The sequence below is a fragment of the Plecotus auritus genome, assembly GCF_963455305.1.
Source record: "Plecotus auritus genome assembly, chromosome: 6".
NCBI lineage: Eukaryota > Metazoa > Chordata > Mammalia > Chiroptera > Vespertilionidae > Plecotus > Plecotus auritus.
The window spans coordinates 18,745,750-18,770,303 of NC_137773.1; the positions used below are offsets into that span (position 1 = coordinate 18,745,750).

General features: G+C 48.5%; 1 protein-coding gene across 3 annotated transcripts in view; it reads left to right on the forward strand.

Moving 5' to 3' along the window:
- FAXDC2 (fatty acid hydroxylase domain containing 2) overlaps positions 1-23,135 on the forward strand; it is a 25,039-nt gene extending 1,904 nt beyond the window's left edge. The window contains exons 2-9 of one of the 3 annotated variants that reach the window (XM_080671848.1): positions 8,640-8,684; positions 10,840-10,931; positions 11,021-11,124; positions 14,888-15,009; positions 18,137-18,342; positions 18,752-18,857; positions 19,507-19,673; positions 20,386-22,458. In XM_080671848.1, the coding sequence (XP_080527974.1) occupies positions 8,640-8,684; positions 10,840-10,931; positions 11,021-11,124; positions 14,888-15,009; positions 18,137-18,342; positions 18,752-18,857; positions 19,507-19,673; positions 20,386-20,539 (996 nt within the window). In that variant the 3' untranslated portion in view covers positions 20,540-22,458. Of the gene's footprint in view, positions 1-8,639; positions 8,685-9,710; positions 10,613-10,839; positions 10,932-11,020; positions 11,125-14,887; positions 15,010-18,136; positions 18,343-18,751; positions 18,858-19,506; positions 19,674-20,385 lie in introns of those variants that run through there. The other 2 variants (XM_080671849.1, XM_080671850.1) reach the window with 2 other exon arrangements.
- The last annotated feature ends 1,419 nt before the right edge of the window (positions 23,136-24,554 follow it).

A 24,554-nucleotide genomic window follows, 5' to 3' on the forward strand; every position in this document is an offset into this window, starting at 1 on the left:
TCCAATTTGTTTATTTTTGCTTTTCTTTCCCTTGCCATTGGAATTAAATCCACAAAAACATCACTAAGTGATGTCCAGAAAATTAGCATCTGTTTTCTTCCATGTGTTTTATGGTTTGAGGTTTGACATTCAAGGCTGTAATCCATTTTGAGTTAATTTTTGAGTTAATTGAAAGTCAGTCGTCTAGTTTCATTCTCCTGCATGTGGCTGCTGGGACATTTTCTTAGTGCTAATGTCTGCGTCCTCTGCCTCTATGTATACCATCTACCTCTTCTGTAGTCTTGTTTTGGCAGCAACCGACAGGTAATTCTGTCATATGGGTTTGGGTTTGGCTCCTAAACCATGTTTAGGAGAAACTCCCAAGTCAGCACTTAAAAGAGGAAAATCTAACTGGAAGAGACTGGCGAAAAGCAGCTGTGGTTGAATTGCTCCTCTGACCTGCAGAGTCCCCCAGAAGGGACGGGGCCGATGACAACAGTCTTAAAATTTAAAGGCCCAACCATATCAAAGCTGTTTTGATGCACCATACTGAAATTTATCAACAATGGCTCGGTTTTAGAATTGCTGGCGGCCTGGTAGGACTTAAGGCAGGCGCTACCGGTCTATGCTCTTCCAAACACACACGCAGCCAGGCAAAGTGTTTAGGAAGCCTGGCTTTTGCCAGAAACTGTGTGGAGTCCGAACAAGTCAGTTCTGTTATCTAGGCTTAACAAAGGTTACTGATGGAGAGGATATGGTTAGTGTGTAGGAGGGAGGTGAACAACAGGCCGGGGATTTGGGGGTTCTCTTCCAGGCCTTTGGGACTTGGCAAGCAAGACAAGATAGACAAGATGCCGGCCTGTGGGCTGCCTCAGTTTCATGTGCAATTCCAACTAAATGCCTCTGGTTGGGATAGGAAGGTTCAATTCAGTTTGGTAAAACAAATGCTCTGAGCAGCAACTTCTGACCTTAGGAAGGAAAGTCATTAGTACAGGGAAAGGTACTGAGATGTTCAATAGCAAATGTTGGACCCCCTTCTGAGTGCAAAGAAACAATGCTTTTTATTCATTTCTCCTTCTTTTATTTATTTATTTTTTTTAATATATTTTATTGATATTTTACAGAGAGGAAGGGAGAGGGATAGAGAGCCAGAAACATCGATGAGAGAGAAACATCGATCAGCTGCCTCCTGCACACCTCCTACTGGGGATGTGCCCGCAACCAAGGTACATGCCCTTGACCGGAATCGAACCTGGGACCCTTCAGTTCGCAGGCAGACTCTCCATCCACTGAGCCAAACCGGTTTCGGCACTCCTTCTTTTATTTATTCAACAACCACTTCCTGCGTACGTGCTACATGCCAGGCCTGTGTTTGGTGCTGTGGGTATAGTAAACAAGATGGGCAGGCGTTCAGCCTCCTGGGCACGCAGTCGTCGGGCAGTAATGGCTAAAGCTGTCCAGAGGGAGTTGTTTTTGTCTCAGAGTTTGACCTTCCCCTTCATGCATTTCATCATCTTGGATGAATATCTTTTTCCTTAAAAGCCTCGCGTAGGCCCAGACCATGGTTATAGCAGCTCCTGAAAACCCTCTTCACCAGAGGCTTTAAGCGGTGTAATTGCATTTCAGGTCAGTCTCAGCCCTGGAAGCCCATTGCTGGGCTTGTTCTAAGAATGCAAACAGCCTGAAATAATGCCAGGAGTCCCAGTCCTCATGTCAGCAGCCCTCCCCCTGTGTCATTTCCCTCTATTGAAACACAAATTTGTGCTATTTCAAAAACACATGTAGCACTAGGCAGAGTGTGAGGAGCCCTGCATTTTGCCAGAAACTGGGAAGTTCGGAACCAGTCAGTTCCGCTGTGTGGGCCTATCTCCTTAGCTATAGAAAGGTGATCCACAAGGTCTTTTTTCTCTCTCTGTTTCCTCTAAAGGGAAATAATGGTAGTAATTTCACAAGATGTATACAAGAAACCTTGCACATTCATAAAGATATAACACATCTTAATACCTATGAAATGGGAACATTTATTAACCATGCAGAATATCAGGAACCTAGGATCTGAAAGAATAAAGGATACAGACAAACAAAACTAAACTCTCTCTACTCCTCCTACCCTCACCCCCTTCCTGTCCTGTGTTCAGATCGCTGAGGTCATGGGCATCAGTTGCAGCCTCACCGTGTCATTTATCTAGATTGGGGGATTCTGCAGTAAGAAGCTTGCACCGTCAGAATCATCTGCTTTGGAAAGAACCACACTAAAAAGTACCTAATTTGGATAATCTCACAAGTCAAGTCATTGTTAAAAAGTATCAGAATAATTATTTTTAGTGCATTTCATTTCTTTCTCTTCCCTGAATGAATTCTCATTATAAATTCTATTTCATAATCTCCTCCGATATACTTTATCACCTGGAAAATCAAAGTTACGTATACAGTGTTCCTTTATTGAACAGAGCACAAGGCACGTCTTTAGCTCCCGTGCCTGGCATTGTATCTGGCACACATGAATGGCTCTTAAAAGGATGATTAATATTTTAGAGAAACATGTTCTATTTTCCCTTTGGTATTAAAGACACACAATATCTAATACACTATTCATGGCTAATAGGGGCTGAACTCATTCCTTTGTGTCCCTTTAAAATCCTGATGCCTACCCCCACATTCACACACATCAGCACTTTCTATACTTTTTGCAGACTCTGTTGGTATAATGAGCACTGAATTCTAAATAACTGTGATTTGAAGTGGAATGCTGAATATCTCTAGGCCTCCTTTTCTTCGGATGGAAAATGGGGGCATTAGAATAGATGAGCTTAAGACAACTTCTAGTTCTTAGATGAGAGAATCTGAAAGAATTTAAAAAGTAGAGGAAAAGTCAGAGCGAGGAAACAATAAAAATGTGATTATAGTACCTTAACATATTAAATATTTAATAATTGTTGATTTTGTTTTCCAAAGTTTCTAACTTGAGCACTACCATTGGCCAACAATATTAAGGAACTTCTCTGCCCACTGTGAGGTCTTCCCTAGAATCTTCTGACTGACTCTGTTCACTTAAAACTGAAAACATGTCTGCAGACAGGTGGGGAGGTACAGAAAACAAGCTGCTTCGGCATAAAATATTCAGCAGAATGATAGGATTGAGTAGCTCCGAAGAGTCCCCTACCTAGCTAAGGTTCTTGGGAGATAGCATGTGGTCTATTAGCTTCGCCAAAGAACAAATGTCAGGTTAGGAAATACTCTGTGGCTGGCTTCTGATGGTATCAGATGTCAGGAGATAATCCCTGTGACTCCAGCAGCCAAGTGGGCCTTTCACTGTCAAAAGATAAACAGTCACATTCCCTTTGGCCAGAAGGTTTGCCCGGAGCAGAGGGTTCCAAGGTCAAATTGATATCTTAGCCCCTAATCACTCCCTCGCAGCAACACTCAGTTTTCATAACATGGACATGATGCGCATCCGCACCCTGCCTGGTGACATCAACCAGAGCTGCTGCCGCCTCCCCCCAGGGTCTTAGTGTACTTACATCATTCTAGTCTCTCTTAGGTTTTGTTCTTAATTTCAATATGTGGCCCTGTTGCTTTATACTTAATCCTCAGCTTCCATTTCAAAAGAATTTGTGATAGTTTACAATAAAATATATATATATATATGTATATGTATATATATATATATATATATATATATATACTATACATATATATATATATATATATATATATATATATATATACACACACACACACAGTATATATATCAGATGCAAATAAATAAAAACTGGAAACCATCAGGCACTCAATGACTACCTTTCATATTGCTTTGAGGGGGATAGGAAGGGGTTGGGCTCTGTAGAGAGCTTTACTGCTAATGCTTTGCTTTCAGACAACTTAAAATTGTTAACAAAAAGAAGGCGGGAGGGGGGGGGAGGAGGAGGGGGAGGGGGAGGAATAGAAGGAAGAAGAAGAAAACTATTGCATTGGCTCTTAATCATCATCGTTACCTTCCACAATCTAATGAAAGCCATGGATCCTTCCACCCTGAAAAAGTGAACACAGAAAAACTGTCACACAATTTCAAGGGAGACAAAGACTTCTCAACGGCCTCCAGGAAGTGAAATTAATCTTGATTTAGAGTAAAAGGAGCGCAAATTACTGTACGACTCTTCAGTAAAATGTTTCCTATGAATGGGCACTAAAGTCGTTTAAAAATGTTTAAATGTTTCCGTACTTTTCTGAGCAGGTAAAATATACTCATGGCACAGAATTCAAAACAGAAAAAAGGCACATGGTAAAAAGATAGCCTTGCTTCTGCCCCCTCAGCTGCCCAGTTCGCCTCACCAGAAGCCACCATTGTTACCAGTTTCACAGATATTCTTCCAGTGCTAGTCTAATAGTGCGTGTATTATTATTATTTTTTTTAATATATTTTATTGATTTTTTACAGAGCGGAAGGGAGAGGAGGGATAGAGAGTTAGAAACATTGATGAGAAACATCGATCAGCTGCCTCTTGCATGCCCCCCACTGGGGATGTGCCCGCAACCAAGGCACATGCCCCTAACCGGAATCGAACCTGGGACCCCTGAGTCCGCAGGCTGACGCTCTATCCACTGAGCCAAACCGGTTTTGGCTGCGTGTATTATTTTATGCAGATATAAACAGCATACAAATACACTCATGCACGGTTGCATATGTTCCACACATTGCTTTTTTCACTTAATATTTCTGAAGAGTACACACAAAACTGCCTTATTTCTTCCATGGCTGCAGAATGCATCATTACTGGATGTACTCTAATCTATTTAACCAATCCTCTCTTGATGGAATTTAAGTTGTTTCCAATCTCTAGCCATGAAAAACAATTTTACAATGAACATCCTTGCACATACATCATCATTTTTTATGTAATCTATAATAATAGAAGCGTAATATGCTAATTAGACCGGATGTCCTTCCCAGCGACCTTCTGGACAAAGCCCGGGGCTATGAGGGAAGCCTGGGTCTCGGGTGCCAGAGGGAAGCCAGTGCCGGTGGAGGGGGGGGGGGGGTTGGGGGGTGGAGGGGTGGCGGGGGAAGGGAAGGGGAGGAGGGAAGAAGGCCTACTCTTACATGAATTTTGTGCATTGGGCCTCTAGTTAGATTATATAAATGGGAAAAAAAATCTGAAGAAGTGTAATTGCGCATTAAATTTAACTCTGAGCTGTCCGGCAGCTAAAGCAAAATGGCTGATGTGGGTTCTGGCCAGGTGGCTCAGTTTGTTAGTGTCATCCCAATATGCCAAGGTTGGGCGTTTGATCCAATGTCAGGGCACATACAAGAAGCAACCAATGAATGCATAAATAAGCAGAACAACAAATCAATGTTTCGTTTCTCTCTTTCCCTCATAAAAAAAAAAAAAAAGGGTGTTGGTGGAGGATTGCCTATTTCTTTTTTGCATTCCACAAGAAAGCATACCACTTCTTCCAAAGAGAAAAACTTATGTGCACTAATTTCTTTGGGGGAACTAAATAATGGAATAAGGAATATCTTCAATTGCAGTTTTTATATTCACATGGCAGATTCTACATCTATCTTGCTTTAAAAAGAAAAAAGAAAGTATGGTTTAACTAAAACCCAGCATTCCTTGGATAAGTTAAAACCCAGTCTGGGAGGGAAAGGTTCAGTGTTGAGGTTTGAAACCCTGTATCCCAGAGCACAGAGAAAGCCTGTACATGGTCCTTTTTTAAAGATTTCTGAGGTGTGCCAGATCTCCTGCCCTACTCGGTATTTTCTCAGCTCCAGCCCAGGCCTCTAGCCCAGGGCTTTCCATATGGACGTTGGCTCCAGGGCTCCTTGCACAGAGTAAATTTTCCATAAAAAATCGCAGAAGGATTAGAGGAGCTTCTGAAAGATCAAAGGTCATGTCTTAGTTGTTCCGCAAGCTCTTAGCAAAGATAGTGGTGATAAGACAGTGGGAAAAGGCTAGAAATGAGACTGACTTGTAAATGAAGTTCTTTTGGCTATGCTTGGTATAGCCCAGAGAGTCCTGGAAGCTTAAGACAGACAGACAGACAATCTCCTCAGCTTCCTTCCCAAACAGGATGCTTACCTCAACAGGATCAACAGAACTGTTCCCACTCCTAGCAAGCCCTGAGGAGGGAAACCCACGCCGGTGTGAACGTTCTACCTGCAAATGGTTTGCAGACGTTTATTCTCCATGTCTTTCCCAACGTGGTGTTTCCTTTAATATTGACTAACTGATTATGAAGACATTTGACAGGCTTATCCCCCCAGTGCCTAGCCCTGCCTTCCTCATGCCTAATGATCTGTGCTCCGGGGGACTCCAGGCAGCAGGCAAACGGCAGGATTGAAAGTGATCTGCCTCATTCATCCCAGAGTCCTGTCACTGCGCGAAGGGTGGCTTGTCTGAACCGGGCCTTGTCCACCGTGACGATGTGGGCCAGACTCAGGATCGGGCCAACCAGAAATGCTCTGGACAGTGAAGGTGGAGAAAAATCATTATTCAAAGGAGAATTCTTTGACCCAGTCATTAGGGCTCAGTGGTTGAGTGTCGACCTATGAACCAGAGGGAGAGGGGGAGAGAGAGAGAAACCTCAGTGATGAGAGAGAATCATTGATGGGCTGCCTCCTGCGTGCCCCATACCGGGAATCAAGCCTGCAACCAGGGCATGTGCCCTGACCAGGAATTGAACTGGCAACCTCTTGGTGCCCAGGACAGCGCCCAACCGAGCCACACTGGCCAGGGTTCTTTCGTTGGTTTTCATGGGCACTCACAGGGAGGCAGAACTCCACAACTACAAGCCACAGCAGGCCCCCCTGCTGTCTTCCAGGCCACAGAGGGAGCTGGAGGAGGGGGCAAAAGCAGGCCCCGGTGGGGCTGGTTGGGGTGGGGGGCTCAGGTGGGAGTTGGGCCAACACTGGCCAAACTTTCAGGTGCCCTTTCTTAAATCAGATGCTATCTCCCTGGCTGGGTATCAATGTCCCAGCACTTCCCCTGACAGGCTTTTTCTCTGAGCTGCCTGCATCCCTCCTGCCATAATGTGTTCCCAGTGGAGACGGAGAGCGCCTGCTTGGCGCCGCCTCTGCTGTCCTAACTTTGTAAGTCACCGTTCCTCCTTCCTTCCTTCCGCCTAAGTGACATAAGAAATGTGGATCAAGGGAAGCAGTTTCCTGCGTTTATAGCCGGTGAACATGCATCTAGGATAATAAAACCAGGTACAATCATCAAACACGGAAGAATAAAATGTCCTTAGAGAGATGGGAAGCAGGACCCCCATCTTGGCTTTGCCATCTGTAAACTCTGAGAGGTTACCTAGCCTCCTTTGACGAGGTTCCTTCATCCTGGTCACATGGTGGGACCAGGTGATCCCTCATGCACCTCTTCAACCAGGTGAGGCCCTGACCAGGTGGCTCAGTTGTTGGGAGTGTCTTCCGGTACACCAAAATGTGGTGGGTTCGATCCCTGGTCAGGGTGCATGTGGATGTTTCTCACATCTCCCCAGCAGAGATCACATGAGTGAAAGACAATGGTGTTATTTTTTAAAAAAATATATTTTATTGACTTTTTACAGAGAGGAAGGGAGAGGGAAAGAGAGTTAGAAACATCAATGAGAGAGAAACATCAATCAGCTGCCTCCTGCACACCCCCTACTGGGGATGTGCCCGAAACCAAGGTACATGCCCTTGGCCGGAATCGAACCTGGGACCCTTGAATCCCCAGGCCGACGCTCTATCCACTGAGCCAAACCGGTTAGGGCGACACTGGTGTTATTCCCATTTTATAGCTAAGGAAACCAAAGCTCAGAGAGGACAACTTGACCAAGGTCTCAAGAACTAGTAAGTGATAGCTACAACTGAGATGTGACCTTGAGAAAAGTATAAGATTTCAGGCTCACTGTCTGAACGATTTCTGTATATAAATATACCTACTGTTTGAATCACAGTTGAACAGCTTACAGAATGCTTCATTGTTATTCAGTGTGACAAACCCCACCCATGTGTGGTAACCTGACTTCACAGAGGTTAAGGAAGCTGTCCAAGTGAGTCAGACAGAGCCCTGGCTTCAGCCCTAGCTCCTGGGCCATAGGTCATTGGCAGATAAGGACAGAGATTTCCTCTGGATGAGAGAGAGTCATACTGAGGCAGAGAGTGAAGCTACTCAAAAAGAAGGGTTTGTCACAGCCCATATCTGAGAAAGCCTATTCCAGGCAAAGTCCCATTGGCAACCCTCTGATTCATATTACTGGTACCCAGAGCAACCTTGTAAAAATTTTTTTTTTCACTTATTTGAGAGAGAGAGAGAGAGAGAGAGAGAGAGAGAGAGAGAAACATCAATTTGTTGTTCTGCTTATTTATTCATTCATTGCTTAATTCTTCCGAGATCGGGCGCGTTCAGGGTGGTATGGCCGTAGACTATTGTTTAATTCTTGTATGTGTCCTGGCTGGGGATCCAACCCACAACCTTGGCATATTGGGAATATTGGGATGGTGCTCTAACCAACTGAGCTACCCGGCCAGGGCCAGAGCAACTTTTTAAAACTCACCAGGTGATTTCAATGGGTCGCCAGCATTAAAAATCACCACTAGCCATGCCCCGTGACTTTCCCGTTCCCTACTTCCTTGGCCGCACACATTGACATCCAGACTCACCTGTGCTTCCTTATTGCAGATGAAGGGGGAAGCAGGACGTCAGCGCCATGAGCAGCCGAAGCAGGTAAACGCCAGCACCCACCACACTGGTGAGAAAGCAGCCAGTGGCCCTTTCCATCTCCGCACTTGCTCATAGCTGACCTCTCCCGAGGTTTAGGGGGAACTGACATATTGGTGATGAGCTCATTTCAGTCGGTGAGCCAAGAGCACGTGACTGCAAGCTTCCTTATAAGCAAAGCCCCTTTGCCTGCCCTAGGGAACAGCCAGCCCCATAGCTACCCTCCCATTGTCTCTTGGCCCTTAGAATGTCCCATGTCTCAGGCCTTTGCAACCACCCTCTCCAGAACTGCTCTGGGAAAAGAGGCCCACTGGGGACTGGGAACAGGAACTGGGAACCAGCTCCTGACGCAGCTAACTTCAGCACTGCATGCTTCTGTTTATAGTCCCTCCACTCAGGCTGCTGGAGAGAGAAACCACCACAATCCCTGGAAAAAATCCTGAGTGTGAAATTGAGGTTTTCAGTTTGACTTAGCTTGATTTGATTAAACTCAAAAATTCCTAGTGTGCCCTAACTGGTTTGGCTCAGTGGATAGAGCGTCGGCCTGCGGACTCAAGGGTCCCAGGTTCGATTCTGGTCAAGGGCATGTACCTGGGTTGCGGGCACATCCCCAGTAGGGGGCGTGCAGGAGGCAGCTGATCGATGTCTCTCTCTCATCCATGTTTCTAACTCTCTATCCCTCTCTCTTCCTCTCTGTAAAAAAATCAATAAAATATATTAAAAAAAAAAATCCTAGTGAGTCTGGAAAAGTTCATGAGAAGGGTCCTCCGAGTCCTAGAAAAGGAATCATTGCAAAAGCCCAAGGCAACCCGTCTGAGGAGCTCGGGGTGACCTTGCAATGAACACCTGCGTAAAAGAACAAGTCCCTCTGGTCCTGTGGGCCCAGCCCTCACGGAGGGCGAGGGCGAGGGCGAGGGAGCGTGAGGAAAGCTCACTTCCGGAGCTCAAGGCCCGGATGAGCACTAGCCCTTTAACTTTTCACTGGCCCTGGACAATGACCTGTTTTTTTTTGTTTGTTTGTTTTTTGGTCTTTTGATCAAAGGTGGGATGGGTAAGCAGAGAAGAAATGATTCAGTGCAGACTCAGGTTGCTCTGAGTGGATCAATCAAAACAATCTGCTCCTTTAGATCCAAAGGTCTGGATGAAAACAAGTGTCCTATTCGACCCTCCCTCCCCCACAACACCCCCTGACCCTCCGTGGGGGCCCCAGCTCACACAGTGCAGATGAGCCCAGGTGCACGGGGACCAGCTCCTCAGTTCTCCCACGAAGAATCTGAGCAGACTCCTCTGGCTGGGAAGCAGGGGGTGTGAGGATGTCCGTAATCCTGCCCACGGTGCAGCAGAGACTGCCTCACCCGGCGCCAGAGCTCTTCCTCTCCAAGCCTGGGACCCCCTCGTGTGCGCAGCAGGCTTGCCGTGATCGCCGCGTTAGGCTCTTGGAGGACACAGAAGCACCTCCAGTGACTGCCAGTGGCCTGCTCTTTGCCCCTAGACCTGCCCATTGTCCTGTCCAGCTGGCAACCTTGGCTGGTCTTGCTGGAAGGACGAGGGGTTGTTAAAAGTCAGAACATATGTTCACTTACTCTTTTCTTCAAGGGCAGGCGGTGACGGGGATGGGAAAACAGGCCCTAGCACGGTGAAGTCCCGGTGTCCTCACTAAGGATTCTGCACGGCCTTCTGTGAGGGCTGTCCTGGCCTTGGTATTGGCTGGGGAGCGTTGAAAAACCTGGAGGCCCAGCCTCCACCCTGGAGGCTCTTACGTAATTGGGTTGGGAGGGGCCTGGAATTTTTAAAGGGCTCCCAGGTGACTCCAATGCCTACATAGTGGGTATCTCTGTTCCACGGGAGGACTGGTGACGAAAGCCACAGCTGTTGGAAGGCTCGCCTGCCTTTCTCTGGGTGACAGAATCGCCTGCCAGTTTCTCTGGAGTCAGGTTGGTTCTCTCTCCGCCTTCTCCACAACCTTGAGCTCTGATTTTCATAAACACACCCACATACAGCGCAGGGTTCTTGATAAGGATGAGCCTCCCCTAGAAACTGGGAAAAGGTCGGCGGTGCTGGCGTGGTTGAGATCCTGATCACTCGTCACTCCTGCCAGCTTCAGCAGCGGGCTACGTGGGGGCAGGCTTGCCAGGGCCTGACGCTGTCTTGTCCTCCCCAGGAGGGACACATCTGGGGCTCCATGAGGAGGACTGCCTTCATCCTGGGCTCCGGCCTTCTCTTGCTGGTGGCCTTCTGGAACTCCGTCACGTGGTGAGTCTGTTGGACCTGAGGGCAGGAGGTGGGAGTCTGGGGTCAGAGCGCCCACCAGTCTTCACCCAGGAACCTGATTTTTCCCCAAGGCATCTTCAGAGATTTTGGGGTGCTTCTGGCCACTTCTGGCAAGCCCAGTGGGAGAGGCTGCTGCTCACATTCGAAGGGAAGGAGTGGATCCTCTTTGTGACAGGTGAGCTTCCCAGACCACCGGCACCGAGAGCCTGGGTTCAGGACTCCAGTTCCTTTTCCGATGGTCTTGTTCTCTACTTTGGGACTTCCCAGCTCATTATCACAAGGAATAAGGGCTTCAAGTTTAAGTCAGTGGTAACCCCCAAGAGAGCTCAACTTGTGGCGAATCTGGAATGGATGTCCACAGATAACTAACAAAAGAAGCTGAGAAATGGAGACCTCCGTCTCCCCCAAAATAGAAAATAATAAAGAGTGTGTGTGAAAATGAAGGCATGTTCAGAGCAATACTCCTGCTTTCAGATGTCAGACAGCTTTCTCAATATCATGTGAGGCCGTGTCCTTGTACTTGGTGCCATGTAGCTTGGGGCTGGACAGCAGGCGTCACTCAAATGTTTACTGACAGTGTGAATGACTCAAAACAAGCCTGAGAAAACATCGTGGAAGAAAAAGCCATGTCAGCGATTTACAACAGCATTATCTACAATAGTGAATGTCCTCGTCCATTCAAATAAGACTTATTAATGTTCCTCTGTGCCAAACTTTTATGGAAGATGTAGAGATATTTAAGATAAAGTGTTGCTCTACCCCATCAAAAACCTCTGTCACAGCCTAGAAGGGGAGATAAAAAAGTGTCAGTTGTCACAAAGCGAAAGTACAAATAAAATGTCCCTTGTTTTCAGCTGGGAGGATAACTCTGAAAATGGGCTGAATGTTTAATATGACTGGTTCAAAGGGATCTTTTTTTTTTTTTTAAAGGGATCTTAAGCAGTCGTTGAAAAGAACAGTGTGGATTGCAAATGTCTGTAGGGAAAATGGTGGGAAAACATTTCACGTATTTCTGTTAAAATGATGAGAACCCAGCTATCACCTCATCAGACAGAGAATACTTGCAATTATAAACGTTAGAGCTAAGAAAGTTCAAGATCATCTCTTGTGGTTTTTATTCTGTATTCCTCAAGGAGCCCTTGGATTTCCAAGTAGGCAGCCACCCTGATGGATGGCCCACTAGGCAACCACCAACCCAATGTTTTTTTTCCAAAATAAAAGACTTGGTTATTAAAGATAAAGTAAATACATGCTCATTGCTAAAACAAAAATCAGACCATTCAAATAATCATAAAGAAGGTGAAAAATCACCCATTCTCCCATATCCAAGAAATAACCACTCTTAAATATAGTATTAATCTCATACATTAGATATATAGTTGAATTTATAAAACATCAAAAAAATTTTTTTAATATATATATATTTATTGATTGATTTCAGAGAGGAAGGGAGAGGGAGAGAGAGAAACATCAATGATGACAGAGATTCATTGATTGGCTGCCTCCTGCACGGCCCCTACTGGGGATTGAGCCCACAACACTAGCATGTTCTCTGACTGGGAATCGAACTATGACCTCCTGGTTTATAGGTCAACACTCAACCACTGAGCCATGCCGGCTGCGCAAGACATCAAATTTTTTTTTTAAATATATTTTATTGATATTTCACAGAGAGGAAGGGAGAGGGATAGAGAGCTAGAAACATCGATGAGAGAGAAACATCGATCAGCTGCCTCCTGCACACCTCCCACTGAGGATGTGCCCGCAACCAAGGTACATGCCCTTGACCGGAATCGAACCCGGGACCTTTCAGTCCGCAGGCCGACGCTCTATCCACTGAGCCAAACCGGTTTTGGCAAGACATCAAATTTTTTAAAACTTGTTTTTCATTAGATTGTGGACATCTTTCCATGTCAATTAATATAGATTTACTTAATATTTTAAGCTGCCCAATGTAGTCCATTTCCTCCTAATAGACATTTAGGCTGTTTGAATGTTCTGTGATTGTAAAGTGCTGTGATGCTCCTTGATGTCCGTTTTTCTTTCCCTCTGTCTGTGTCTCTGTGTCTCTTTTTTTACTGCCAAATTGCCCTCCAGGTTGTTTGTGTCCAATCACATGTCCCCTCAGAGCCAGCCAACTATTTTTCAGGTGTCAACTGCTACAAGGCACTGTGGTTGCTGGAAGAGGGATACAGAGACACAGAGTTAAGTACAATGTCCTCGCCCCTAGATACTGAATTTAAAGGACAAGGCAAAACATGGAAAAGTAAAATTAATAGTACAAGGTTAGGTAAAATTGGGGTGGACAGAGTGCTTGTTCGTTCACAGTAGGACATCAGCGATACTTGGAATGACTTCATGGAAAAGTGGATGTGGAGCAAAAAGCTGTATCTAAAGTTTAAGTCTTGGACATCATTTTCTAATATATCCTACACAACATCCGTGCTGTGGGATGGTGATTGGTGGGGTGGCCATATAGCATATGAGGGGTTCAAATAGGGAAATTGTGGGAGTGAATGAGGTCTTATTAATTATGCTGGAATGACAGATGTCAATTAAAATTGTCCTGGACAAACTGGGATGCATGGCCACCCTAGTCTTAGGCATTCTTTTTTTAAAAAATTATATTTCATTGTGTTTTTTTTATTAATTTTTAAAAATTTATTGATTTGAGAGAGGAATGGGGGAGGAAGAGAGAGAGGAAGAGAGAAAAATATCGATACATTGTTCCACTTATTTATTGTTGCTTCTTGTATGTGCCCTGACCGGGGATCAAACCGCAACCTTGGCATGTCAGGATGATGCTCTAACCAACTGAGCTACCGGCCAGGGCTCATTATTGGGTGCTCTGAGAAAATAAAGCTTTAGGCTTAAGAAAAAGCTTGGGGGAAGGGTGGGTTTGACAAAATCAAACAGGTTTCTTTGCTGCAGGAATTGTCAGAGCTATGAACACACTAGCTGGACCCTGAGTCTCCAGGAGAGCAGGATGAAGGCTGTGTAACCAAGGTGCCCCTTGAGAGAGGAGTTTTCCACGTTAGGAAACGCTGACTGGGCGGGCGCCTGAGGTCGCACTGCTCAGTCAGTAGGGTAACGGATTAGGTCCTCGATGGACTCCTAGTCCAGTGCTCGCTGGGAACCAGACCATACCCTACTTCCGCTGCTGCTTCCTTCCTTGGAAACAGAGTGCATTGGGCCCACAATCCCAAAGGCCAACCTAAACTGATTTATATTTTAGAGTATATAAATGTCTTTAACCACCTAGATGGTTGTTATCCCTGTATTAAAACTAAGAAAGTAAGTAAAAACATTTCTCTCTCTCTCTCTCCATTTCAGAGAGGAAGGGAGAGGGAGAGAGAGATAGAAAGATCAGTGATGAGAGGGAATCATTGATTGGCTGCCTCCCGCATGTTGGACCGAGCCCGCAACCCAGGCATGTGCCCTTCGGTTCGCAAGCCGACACTCAATCCACTGAGCCAAACCGGCCAGGGCTAAAGACACTTCTTTTTTTTTTTTTTCTTTTTTAATATATTTTATTGATTTTTTACAGAGAGGAAGGGAGAGGGATAGAGAGTTAGAAACATCGATGAGAGAGAAACATCGATCAGCTGCCTCCTGCACACTCCCTACTGGGGATGTGCCCGCAACCAAGGTACATGCCCTTGACCGGAATCGAACCCGGGACCCTTGAGTCCGCAGGCCGACGCTCTATCCACTGAGCCAAACTGGCCAGGGCTAACGACACTTCTTAAGTGGCCTGTCCAAGTTCCCCTCAGCTAGTCTGTCACTAAAGGGAGGTATCCTGGCTTGGAGCACCAAGGCTTCCCTTCCTGGCAAGGGACTGCCTCCTATGCCGGCTGGGTCCCCGCCAAGTGCGTGGTCAGTTAATGCCATGGGAACCTGACGTCGCCCTGACTGTCCCCTCTGCTTTTCAACCTTAGGTGCCACCTACCTGCCTGTTCTGTCATTCTGGACCATCAACGGGCTGCTACTGGTGGTCGACACAACCGGGAAACCCAACTTCATCTCCCGCTACCGGATTCAGGCGGGCAAGAATGAACCGGTAAGAGTTGCCACAGCCCCGCCCTGTCACAGCCCAGAAAGCAGGGGCTAAAGCCACGCTCTCAAAATCCTCACCGCTGGCCCCGGAGAGACGGTGGCCAGGGCGAGCCAAGTTAAGGTGTACGAGGCTCCCCCAAGTGATAAGGTTAAAGAGAGGAAATAGTTTGGACCAACTCTCAGAGCCAGCCAGTCAAAACTACTGTTCTGGTCTTCTGATCCCGCCCCAAGCTGGCCCTGCCTGCGCGCCCCCACAGCGCTGGGGTTGGCATTTTAGGAGCAGGAGTGATCGGCTCAGCCTGGCACTGGGCTGAGTCCTGGAGATGCCAGGCAGCTCCCCCCTCAGCCACAGGTGCAGGGACAGCAGTGGCTGGTTGCTGGAACACGGTGACAGCTGTCGTGAGTGAAGACACCGGTGGAAACAATGGCTGACCCCTCTGTGCTGGATGGATAGTATGGATTCTGAATGTGTGGGTGGTGGTTGTTTTTCAAGCAGGCCCCCCCTCCCAGTTATTCAGTCAACCCACAGCGCTTAGTTTATTCAGGATGAACACACATCCACGCACACAGCACCAAGGCGAGCCCCACGGCTCCCAGCCCAGCTGACCTGCTTGGCGCTCCGACCACCTCCGGGAGCCTTTTCTTACCCAACAACGAAGAAGGTGATTCTCCACCCACATCACGCCCTGGCTTCTTTCCCAGAGAAGACAAACATCTTTGAATGATCTGCCCAGGAACCCGGGTGAATCACCTCAGCGCCCAGGCATGCTGCCCCAGTCCTGCACTCAGAGGGCAGAATGGCTGGAAATAGCGCCCTGGCCCCAGGCTTTCAGAAGCCCTTCTGGAACCAGAGCTGCTGGCCTGGCTCACAGTCCCCTTCACCGGGGGCAGGAGCAGCCGGCCAGCCAGGGGCCTTCCTCCAGGGCCCGCTAGGCCGCATGGGCTGGAGCCTCCGTGTCAGTGCCAGCGCCTGGCCACCGAGAGCCCTTCCTCCGTCAGGTCAGGGGGTCTCCTCACCCGCACGGTTGACTAGACGCTTACATCTTCCAGGCCACGCACTGTCATAACCTTCATGGTTCAGATGAGAAAGCGGAGGCTTTGAGACATGACATGAGCAGAACCATGATCCACACTCAAGCTTTCTGACACCATGGCTCATGCTGCTAACCACAGACCGCATCAGCTCGCAAGAATGTCACCTAACCCGGCAGCACTCCAGGCTACAGTGACCGCAGAGCCACCCGGGAAGGTGTCGCAGTTAGCAGAAGCTGAGGTTCAGAAAGGAGCAGCGACTAGGTCAAGGTCAGACTGTTCCCAGGAAACAGGGCCAGGGCTCCTCTTCCCTGACTGCAGTCCCGTCCTCCTACTCTGTGCGCATCCTCGGGTAGACACACAGGTAAGAAGGAAGCCCCGGAGGCCATGTAGTCTTTGGCCGATTCCAGAAAGGCCTGATCCCTCACTTACGAAACCAGAAACAGATCAAGTGACACCTGAATGCTGCGGGCATTCATGAGATCCGGCCTCATCTGTTTCCTCTCCCACTTTCCTGCATAGCAAGTTCCCACCCCTCCTCTTTCCTCTAATGCCCGCCCCTCCTCCTCTAATCTCCTGGGACAGGGTGGCCTTGCGTCCTCCTCACTAGGCTGAGGAGCTTCCCACTGCTACAGCGGGAGCCGTCCGTGCTCCGGTCACAGCCACCCTTCCAGGAGCTGTGAACCACAGCAGCACCTCTTGCTTACTCCAGGAAATTGTTCCCTTCTCCCTCCTCTTTCAAAAAATGTTTTTTTTTAATGATTTATAGGGGGAGAGAGGAGCGTCCATTCGTTGTTCCACTTATCTATACATTCATTGGTTGCTTCTTGTACGTGCCCTGACCAGAGACAGAAACCACAACTTTCAAGTATCGGGATGACACTTATCACCTGAGCTACCCAGCCAGGGCTCAATGTATCTTTAGTTTCCTTACTTTCCTAGATTATTCCTCTCTGGATGATTATCAACGTGCTATAATTTTTTCCATCTTACCACTACACCAGCCCTGGCAGGGTGGGTCAGTGGTTGGAGCATCCTCCCGTACACCAAAAGGTCGTGGGCTCGATTCCTAATCAGGGCACATCCCCAGGATGCTGGTTCGATCCTCAGTCTGGGTGCATTTGAGAGGCAAGCAATTGATGTTTCTCTCTCTCTCTTCCTCTCTAAAATCAACAAAAATATATTCTTGGGTGAGGATTTAAAAAAAAGAAACCACCCACAAACCAAACAAAACCCTTGACTCCGTCTCCTACACTCACTACCACTCACATGCTTGCTCTCCTTCGCAGCAAAGGTCTTTGTCTGCAGTTTCCACTTCCTCTCTGTCCACTCTTCCCCCCAACATTTTGTAATTATGAACACTTGAAGACATGTATACAAAAGTAGTACAATAATCACTCATTTACATACCACCTGGGTCACCACTTTTAAACATTTTACATTTGCTTCAATATATAAGTATAAATATCTGTGCCTCTATAATTTTTTGCTTAAGCATTTGAAAAAGTTTTAGACATCATAACATTTCACCCTAAATGCCCAGGCTGCATCTCCTAAAATAACCACAGATCATCATCTCTGGATGACGTAGTACCTGGAAAAGCTGCAGGAAGGGGAAGGCCTGAAGTCCGAGGACCACCATGAACCCCGGCTCACCTTCGGGCAGCAGCCCCTACAGCTTGTAGAGGGGACTCGGGAGGAATCCCTTCTGACCAATCCTAAACCAGCTTGTCAGACCCCAGGAAGTGGCCCGTGGTTATGGGGCTATTCCTGGGACCCCCAGTGCTCTGAGGAAGGGAATGGTGGGGGTGCGGTGACCTTGGAGAGAATGCTCCGCAGCCCCATTGTGGTGACAGTTGCAGCACCAGGAAGGAGAAGGCAGGTTCAGGCAGAGACCGAAGGCTGCGGGCAGAGGCACTGCCAGATGGTTCCACCTGGGGCTGGGCAGCCGTCAGGGGCTGCCAGCTACGGCCGGACGTCACTCCGAGCACCCACCTCTGAATGAGGGCTTCCTGAGAGCAGGTCACAGTGGAGCTTTTCTAGAAGGAAAAGACCTACATCTCACACTGTCCCCCCTCCCTCCTTCCTTCCCTGGGCAGGTGGACCCTGTGAAACTGCGCCAGTCTGTGCGCACAGTGCTGCTCAACCAGCTCCTGATCTCCTTCCCCATCGTGGTCTTCCTCTACCCCATCCTCAAGTTGTGGAGAGACCCCTGCCGCCGAGAGCTGCCCACCTTCCACTGGTTCCTCCTGGAGCTGGCGATCTTCACGCTGATCGAGGAGATCATGTTCTACTACTCACACCGGTGAGCGGCCGCCGGGCACAGCTGGCACCTCTCCACCACCTGCCTCCAAAGCCTCCCACGAAGCAGTTAACAGGGAGACACGTGTTCCACAGCTGACAACCGCAACAACCGCGATTGTTTAGAAAAGAAAGCCTCTCCATTCCTGGGTCGTTTCCCATTCACTTCCTTAGTGAATCCTTTCTGGGCATCATCCCCATTTTACAGCTAATACAGCTGAGGCGGACAGAGGCAAAGTCACTCACTCCCAGACTGTGCAGCATAAGAGGTGGGGTTAGAACTCAAAGGGCGGTCTGTGTGTTTGCAACCTTGCTCCGCAGATGTAACCCCTGGGGCCTACACCTGTTTCTCGTGGTCTGTGGGAAAGGGAGGAAGGGAGATTGCAGATTATGAACTATTAACTTTATTCCAGGCTCCTTCACCACCCAATATTCTACAAGAAAATCCACAAGAAACACCATGAGTGGACAGCTCCCATTGGCGTGATCTCGCTCTACGCTCACCCTGTCGAGCATGTGGTGAGTAGAGCTCGCTCCCCAGAAGCAAGGGCACAGGCCGCCACCTTCCCTAGGTCTCCTGCAGAGAACCAGACCACACTGGCCCCTCCCGCTCCCCATTCATTAAATAACTAGCGTTATTGTTGACTTAGCATATGCCAGGCTCTCCTAGATGCCCATCGTAAGTTACCTCATTTAATCTTCTCAAGAACCCTTTTTTAAAAATATATATATTTTACTGATTTTTTACAGAGAGGAAGGGAGAGGGACAGAGAGAAACATCGATGAGAGAGAAACATCGATCAGTTGCCTCCTGCACACCCCCTACTGGGGATTTGTCCACAACCAAGGTATATGCCCTTGACCGGAATCAAACCTGGGACCCCTCAGTCCGCAGGCCGACGCTCTATCCACTGAGCCAAACTGCCCAGGGTCCAAGAACCCTTTTAATCTTCGTTTTACTAATGAAGAAGTTGAAGCTCAAACCATTAATAACTTGTCCCAAGATGCAAAGGTGAGTGATTCCAGCAAACCAGGGTCTTGAAACTTTCAGATTCTTCAGACTTGAGTCAAGGAAGTCTTCCTAGTACCACCCTGGGGCAAAGGGGACACCCAACTAGGTCCCCTCCATCTCCCTGGGGCCCACCTTCCAACAGCCCTTCCCTTGCAGGTCTCCAACATGCTGCCGGCGATGGTGGGGCCCATAGTAATGGGCTCCCACTTGTCCTCCATCATGGTGTGGTTTTCCTTGACTCTCATCGTCACCACCATCTCCCACTGTGGCTACCACCTACCCTTCCTGCCTTCACCTGAATTCCATGACTATCACCATCTCAAGTAAGGGTCCCTTGCCCACTGTGGGTCAGTAACCTACACCTTTACTTCTAACAGACACCGGTGTCTCCGTTTACATGTGGCGCTAGTGGAGGCAGAGTTCTGGAGGTGGGAAGAATGACCACAGGCCACCTTGCTCATTCCTTCTGATACTTGATCTTCCTGCAACTGGGATTTTAACCTTTATCTAGGTGCTGGACCCTCTGAGTATACAATATAAGCTAGGGCACTGTCAGAAAAATGCATAAATACATAACCCTGCATGTAGTACAAGGGGACTTGTGCACTGAAAGCTTCCAGGCTTTCTCCAGTGTGGCCTTGGAGCCCCCCCCCCACAGAATTACTAGAGACGCGCTTCACAAATGCAGGCTCTTGGTTCCCACTCTAAATATGCCGAATCAAAGTGTCTAGGGGGAGGGAGGAGCAGGGCTTGAAAATCTGCATTTTAAAGGGTGTTCCAGGGGGTTCTGATTCAGCCACAGGTTCTGACTTGTGTGCATAGCAATCACAGTAAGAGCTTTTCAAAGGAAGCTCACAGATTTCCAGTCTGGGGTGGCTCCAGGCAAATGGGCCCCATCTCCCCTGGGTTTTCTGATGCAGGGGGTCAGCGTGGAGGAGAGAGGTGGAGGGGAGGTAGGAGGGCTTAGAAACGTGGGAGAGGCTGGCACAAATGAGGTCAGCACACAGGTCTCTAGTATCCTCTTCTCTCCTCCAGGTTCAACCAGTGCTATGGGGTGCTGGGGGTGCTGGACCATCTGCATGGGACAGACACCGTGTTCAAGCAGACCAAGGCCTACGAGAGACACATCCTCCTGTTAGGCTTCACCCCACTCTCTGAGAGCATCCCCGACCCCACAAAGATGGAGTGAGAGAGGGCCCGAGTGCCATCCTGGCTGTCCCCTCAGCAGCGGACTGCTAAGGTGGCCTGAGGCCTCCTGACCGCACTTAGGAACTTACTTCTTCAGCCCCGCACTAAAGATAGCACTGCGAGGGCAGGGGAAGGCCGGCTTCCAGGAAATGCAGGGCCAAGGACAGGGTCAAGGCTCCCCTGACTGCCCCTATTGTCCCTCCAGGGGACCAGGAGTTAGCTTAAGGAAGAGGGAGAAACAGCTCCCCACAATGACAAGTCCCCACAGTCCTCTGCTGTGAAAGGAAAGAGGGGCCCAGATGACTCTGTGTAGGCAAGATGTAGTCAATGACAGGTGGCAGCCACACTGGAGGCTGTGTGGCTCCAGAGAGCCCCTTCTGCTGCCAGGGGCTGGGGGGACCAGAAGAGAGCACTTTACCCCTTTCCTGTCCCCAAAACTTCTCTCATCCCCTACTCAGGCCAGAGCCAGACAGCCTGGCAATAGTGGTAGGGGTCAAGTCCCCATTGCCCCTCCCAAACAGAGTCAGTGACAAAGGCTCCTTTTACCTCTGACCCATTGCAAACAAACATCAGCCCTCTCTGAAAACAAAAATAACATCGAAGCTTCTCCCTGGATTACAGCTGACAACACAGGTGCAGCCCAAATGCCAGTGCCATCAGCCAAACCTGGGAACCAAAGGCCAAACCCTGTGGACCTGCTAAACTGGGGGCCCTTTAATCCAGAGGGAAGGGTCAAAGTTTGGGGACACTTGACTAAAGCGCCTAATGAGACTCTCTGAAGCAGGGCCAGAGGCTAGAACCCTCTCTCTCCAATGAGAAGGCACGAAAAACATGGCTGAACAAAGGGCAAAATCCTCATTTCCCCCCAAATGATTACTCGGTTGCTCTAGCAGTGATACCTTTCAAATGCAATCTTACCAGGAAGCTTATCTGAAACAAAACCAGAGCTGCTGGGGTGGAAGCAATCCCCACCCTGCCCTGCCCTCAGCAGCCATGGTCTTTGTCAGGGGCCGGCCCAGTGGCTCCCAAGAACAATCTGACCACTCTGATCATCAATCACCAAATTCTTCCACATAATTGGGTCTATTCCTGAACTTTCACTTCTCACATGTCTAGATAACCACCCACTGTAGCTTTATAAAATACTTTAACACCTGATAAGGACAAGTCTCCAGGCAGAACCATCAAAAAGTACTTCTTCCCATCAGCGCTAGGAGTTCAGAGGACAAAGCCCCACCCACTCACCCGCCTCAGGAGTTGGTGCACCTGGTGGGTGACCTATATCCTTAGCTAAGTCCTCACAGCCACTAGCCTGCACCCACAACCTGGGTCTTATAAGGAACTGTTCGGACAATAGCCCACCTTCAATATCCTTAAAAAGGGCAGGAAATGAACACGGAGAAAGAGAAAGAGTGGGAAGATTTTTTTCCCTTTAAGACCTTGAGATTCGGAAGTTCCGGCAGGGCACCTAGTGGGTAAGAGGCAGTCCACCTTCCATCCCTTTTGGCAGGCAAGTGGGTGGGCCCTGGCACAGGGGCCCAGCCCTGTCCTCTTCTGCATAAAACAGAAGGGCCCTGAGGTTGGTAAACAGATAAGACTCAAGCAAAGGCTGAGGTGTCAAATCTGCAGCAGAAAATGTGTGAAAGGAGGAAGCATGGAAAATAAACTGGTCTCCTTTTAGCTCCATTAGCCACTGCAGTATTTTCTCGCCTCTGCACAACTCACGGTCATGTGGCCTTTCACAAGCATTCCTAGGTGTGGGAGTAAGGCTGAACTGTCTTCCTGTCCGAATCAGCCTGCATAAGCCCTGGCCACTATCTCCTACTCCCTGCCCATCTGCTGGCTGGTGGAATTCTCTGGAAAACCAGGCATGGGACACAGTTGCCAGATGAATGAGTAAATAAAGCCAGAACTTATTTTTAATTTTGTAATTATACATCTAGGCCCAATTGGCATTCAGAATACTACTGCCAGAGACTAGCCTCACGGGTTGGGGGAAAGCCACCAATAGCCCAGAGGCCAGTCCCAGTGGGGTGGGGGCTCCTCCCTAACATCAATCCTCAGGGCTCACTGGCTCCCCTGGAGTCCATAAGGCCAGTGTTGAACTTGACACCCCAGCAAGGAAGTCTGTTCAGAGAGGAGCGGTGCCAACCCTCCTGTGAGAAATCACAGCACCCCCCTCCTTCCTGGCTGTCTCTTCCCTTAGGGCCAGGCCACAGCAGGTGCAGGAAACCCTGGCTGTTGGACTCGTCTGTTCTATGGCACTGGTGCAGCTCCCACATCTTAAGACACAAGGTGAGCACGGCTTCAAGACTGGCAGCTCTCATGCTGCCTTAGAAGCTAAGGGACCCCTGTCCCAGGCAGGGTTCTCCCCTCACCAGCTCCTCCTCACACCCAACAGTTGTATCCCAGATGGGAGACCAGCCAGTATTGTGCCTTTTCAAGTTTTTATTTTTATACATTTTTTTTGTATTAAAAAGAAAAGCATAATTACCACAAATTACAAAGGACTAAAGCAGACTAGAATAATGAATCACTTCAGCCTGGAAAGCAGATACTCTCAATAATATTAATGTTATAATACAAGCTCATTCAAGTATTTTACATTGTTTGTCCTTTTAAGTGTGATATCCTAGCACATGGTAAAGATAATGTTCTATGAGCATAAGGTGGAACCTTCTCCGCAAAGCCAGGTGACATGTTTTCCTCTCCCGTGAGAAATGGGCTGTAAGTTCCTATCTTCTCTGCCGCCACCGTCAACATGGCTGAAGGAGAGGGTGGGCTGGGGCAGGTCCAGGGACCCTCCACACAGGAGGCACTACGGGGTCCCCTCAGGAGGGCGCCAGATGATCCCGACTGCTCTACCCAGGCTTTTGGCAAAAACCCCAACCCTAGCTCCTTCCTTGCCCCTCCCCACTTCTAGGGCCTTCTGAGCAGCTTACTTTCTTTTCTAAAATCAATCACCAGGAAAGGGGGAAGGGAAGCTACAAATGAACAAAACAGAACACAACTTTGACATGGGGCTCAGCATCGTGATCTGAGCTCCAGAGTCCAGGCTGGGGCTCGGCTGGCAGCCCCTCTCTGCTGGTAGTGCACCTGTTCCCAGGTTTAGGAGAGGGTGAGAAACCTGCCCCGAGCAGGGCTGACACACAAAGGGTGTGTTGGCATGGACCAATCCTGGAAGGATACAGGATGAACAGAAGGATCTGGGCAGGCTGTTGCTTTGTCTCAGATCTTGGATCCTCATGAGAGGATGGTGGGTGTGAAGTGGCAAGCCCTGATGGCCCCTGCCACTCCTGGCATGCTTGTCACAGATACGTCGGTCCTAAATTCAAGTGTCTTCAGAAAGTGAAGATGTAAACTACTCTTTGCAACATCAACTCCTAACATGTTACAAAAAAAAAAAAAAAGAAAAGAAAAAAAAAGAAAAGAAAAAAAGTCTCTTTCTCCCCATCCTCAGCCTATGTTGAGATGAAGTCCTCACCTCAAAGGGGCTTCCTCTTTCTGGGGTGTCTGTGGGGAGGGATCAGGAGAAGATGGCAGCCCCTGGCCTGGGAATAAACTCTTTATCAGAACAGCCTGTCCCCACACCTCCAAGGCTTCCTTGTGCCCCGAACCCAGCAGAGGACAAACACTGAGGTTTCTGTGGTGCTGGATACAGTACAGGGCTGCGCAACCTGAAGCAAAGGGGAGATACAGCAAAGGAGGCAGGGGTGCAGAAGTCTTGTCTGGTACAACACAGGGCGGGCACCAGACAGGGCAGGGAAAGGCTGCAGATCCCGCCGTCAGAGCAGAGATCAGACACTCATCCGTGGCTTTTGAGACAACTGGGTCACAGGAACTGAGATGGGTTTCCCAACATACCAACCACTGGGAGGGCAGAGATGAGGGGGCAGGCCAAAAGCAACGACGTGCCCAAGACAGAGGCAAGCCCTGGGGTACTGTCCCCTATTCCCAACCTTTGGGCCCAACAGAGTTGAAAAAGAGGGCCAAGAAAGAGCAGCAACTGAGCAGCA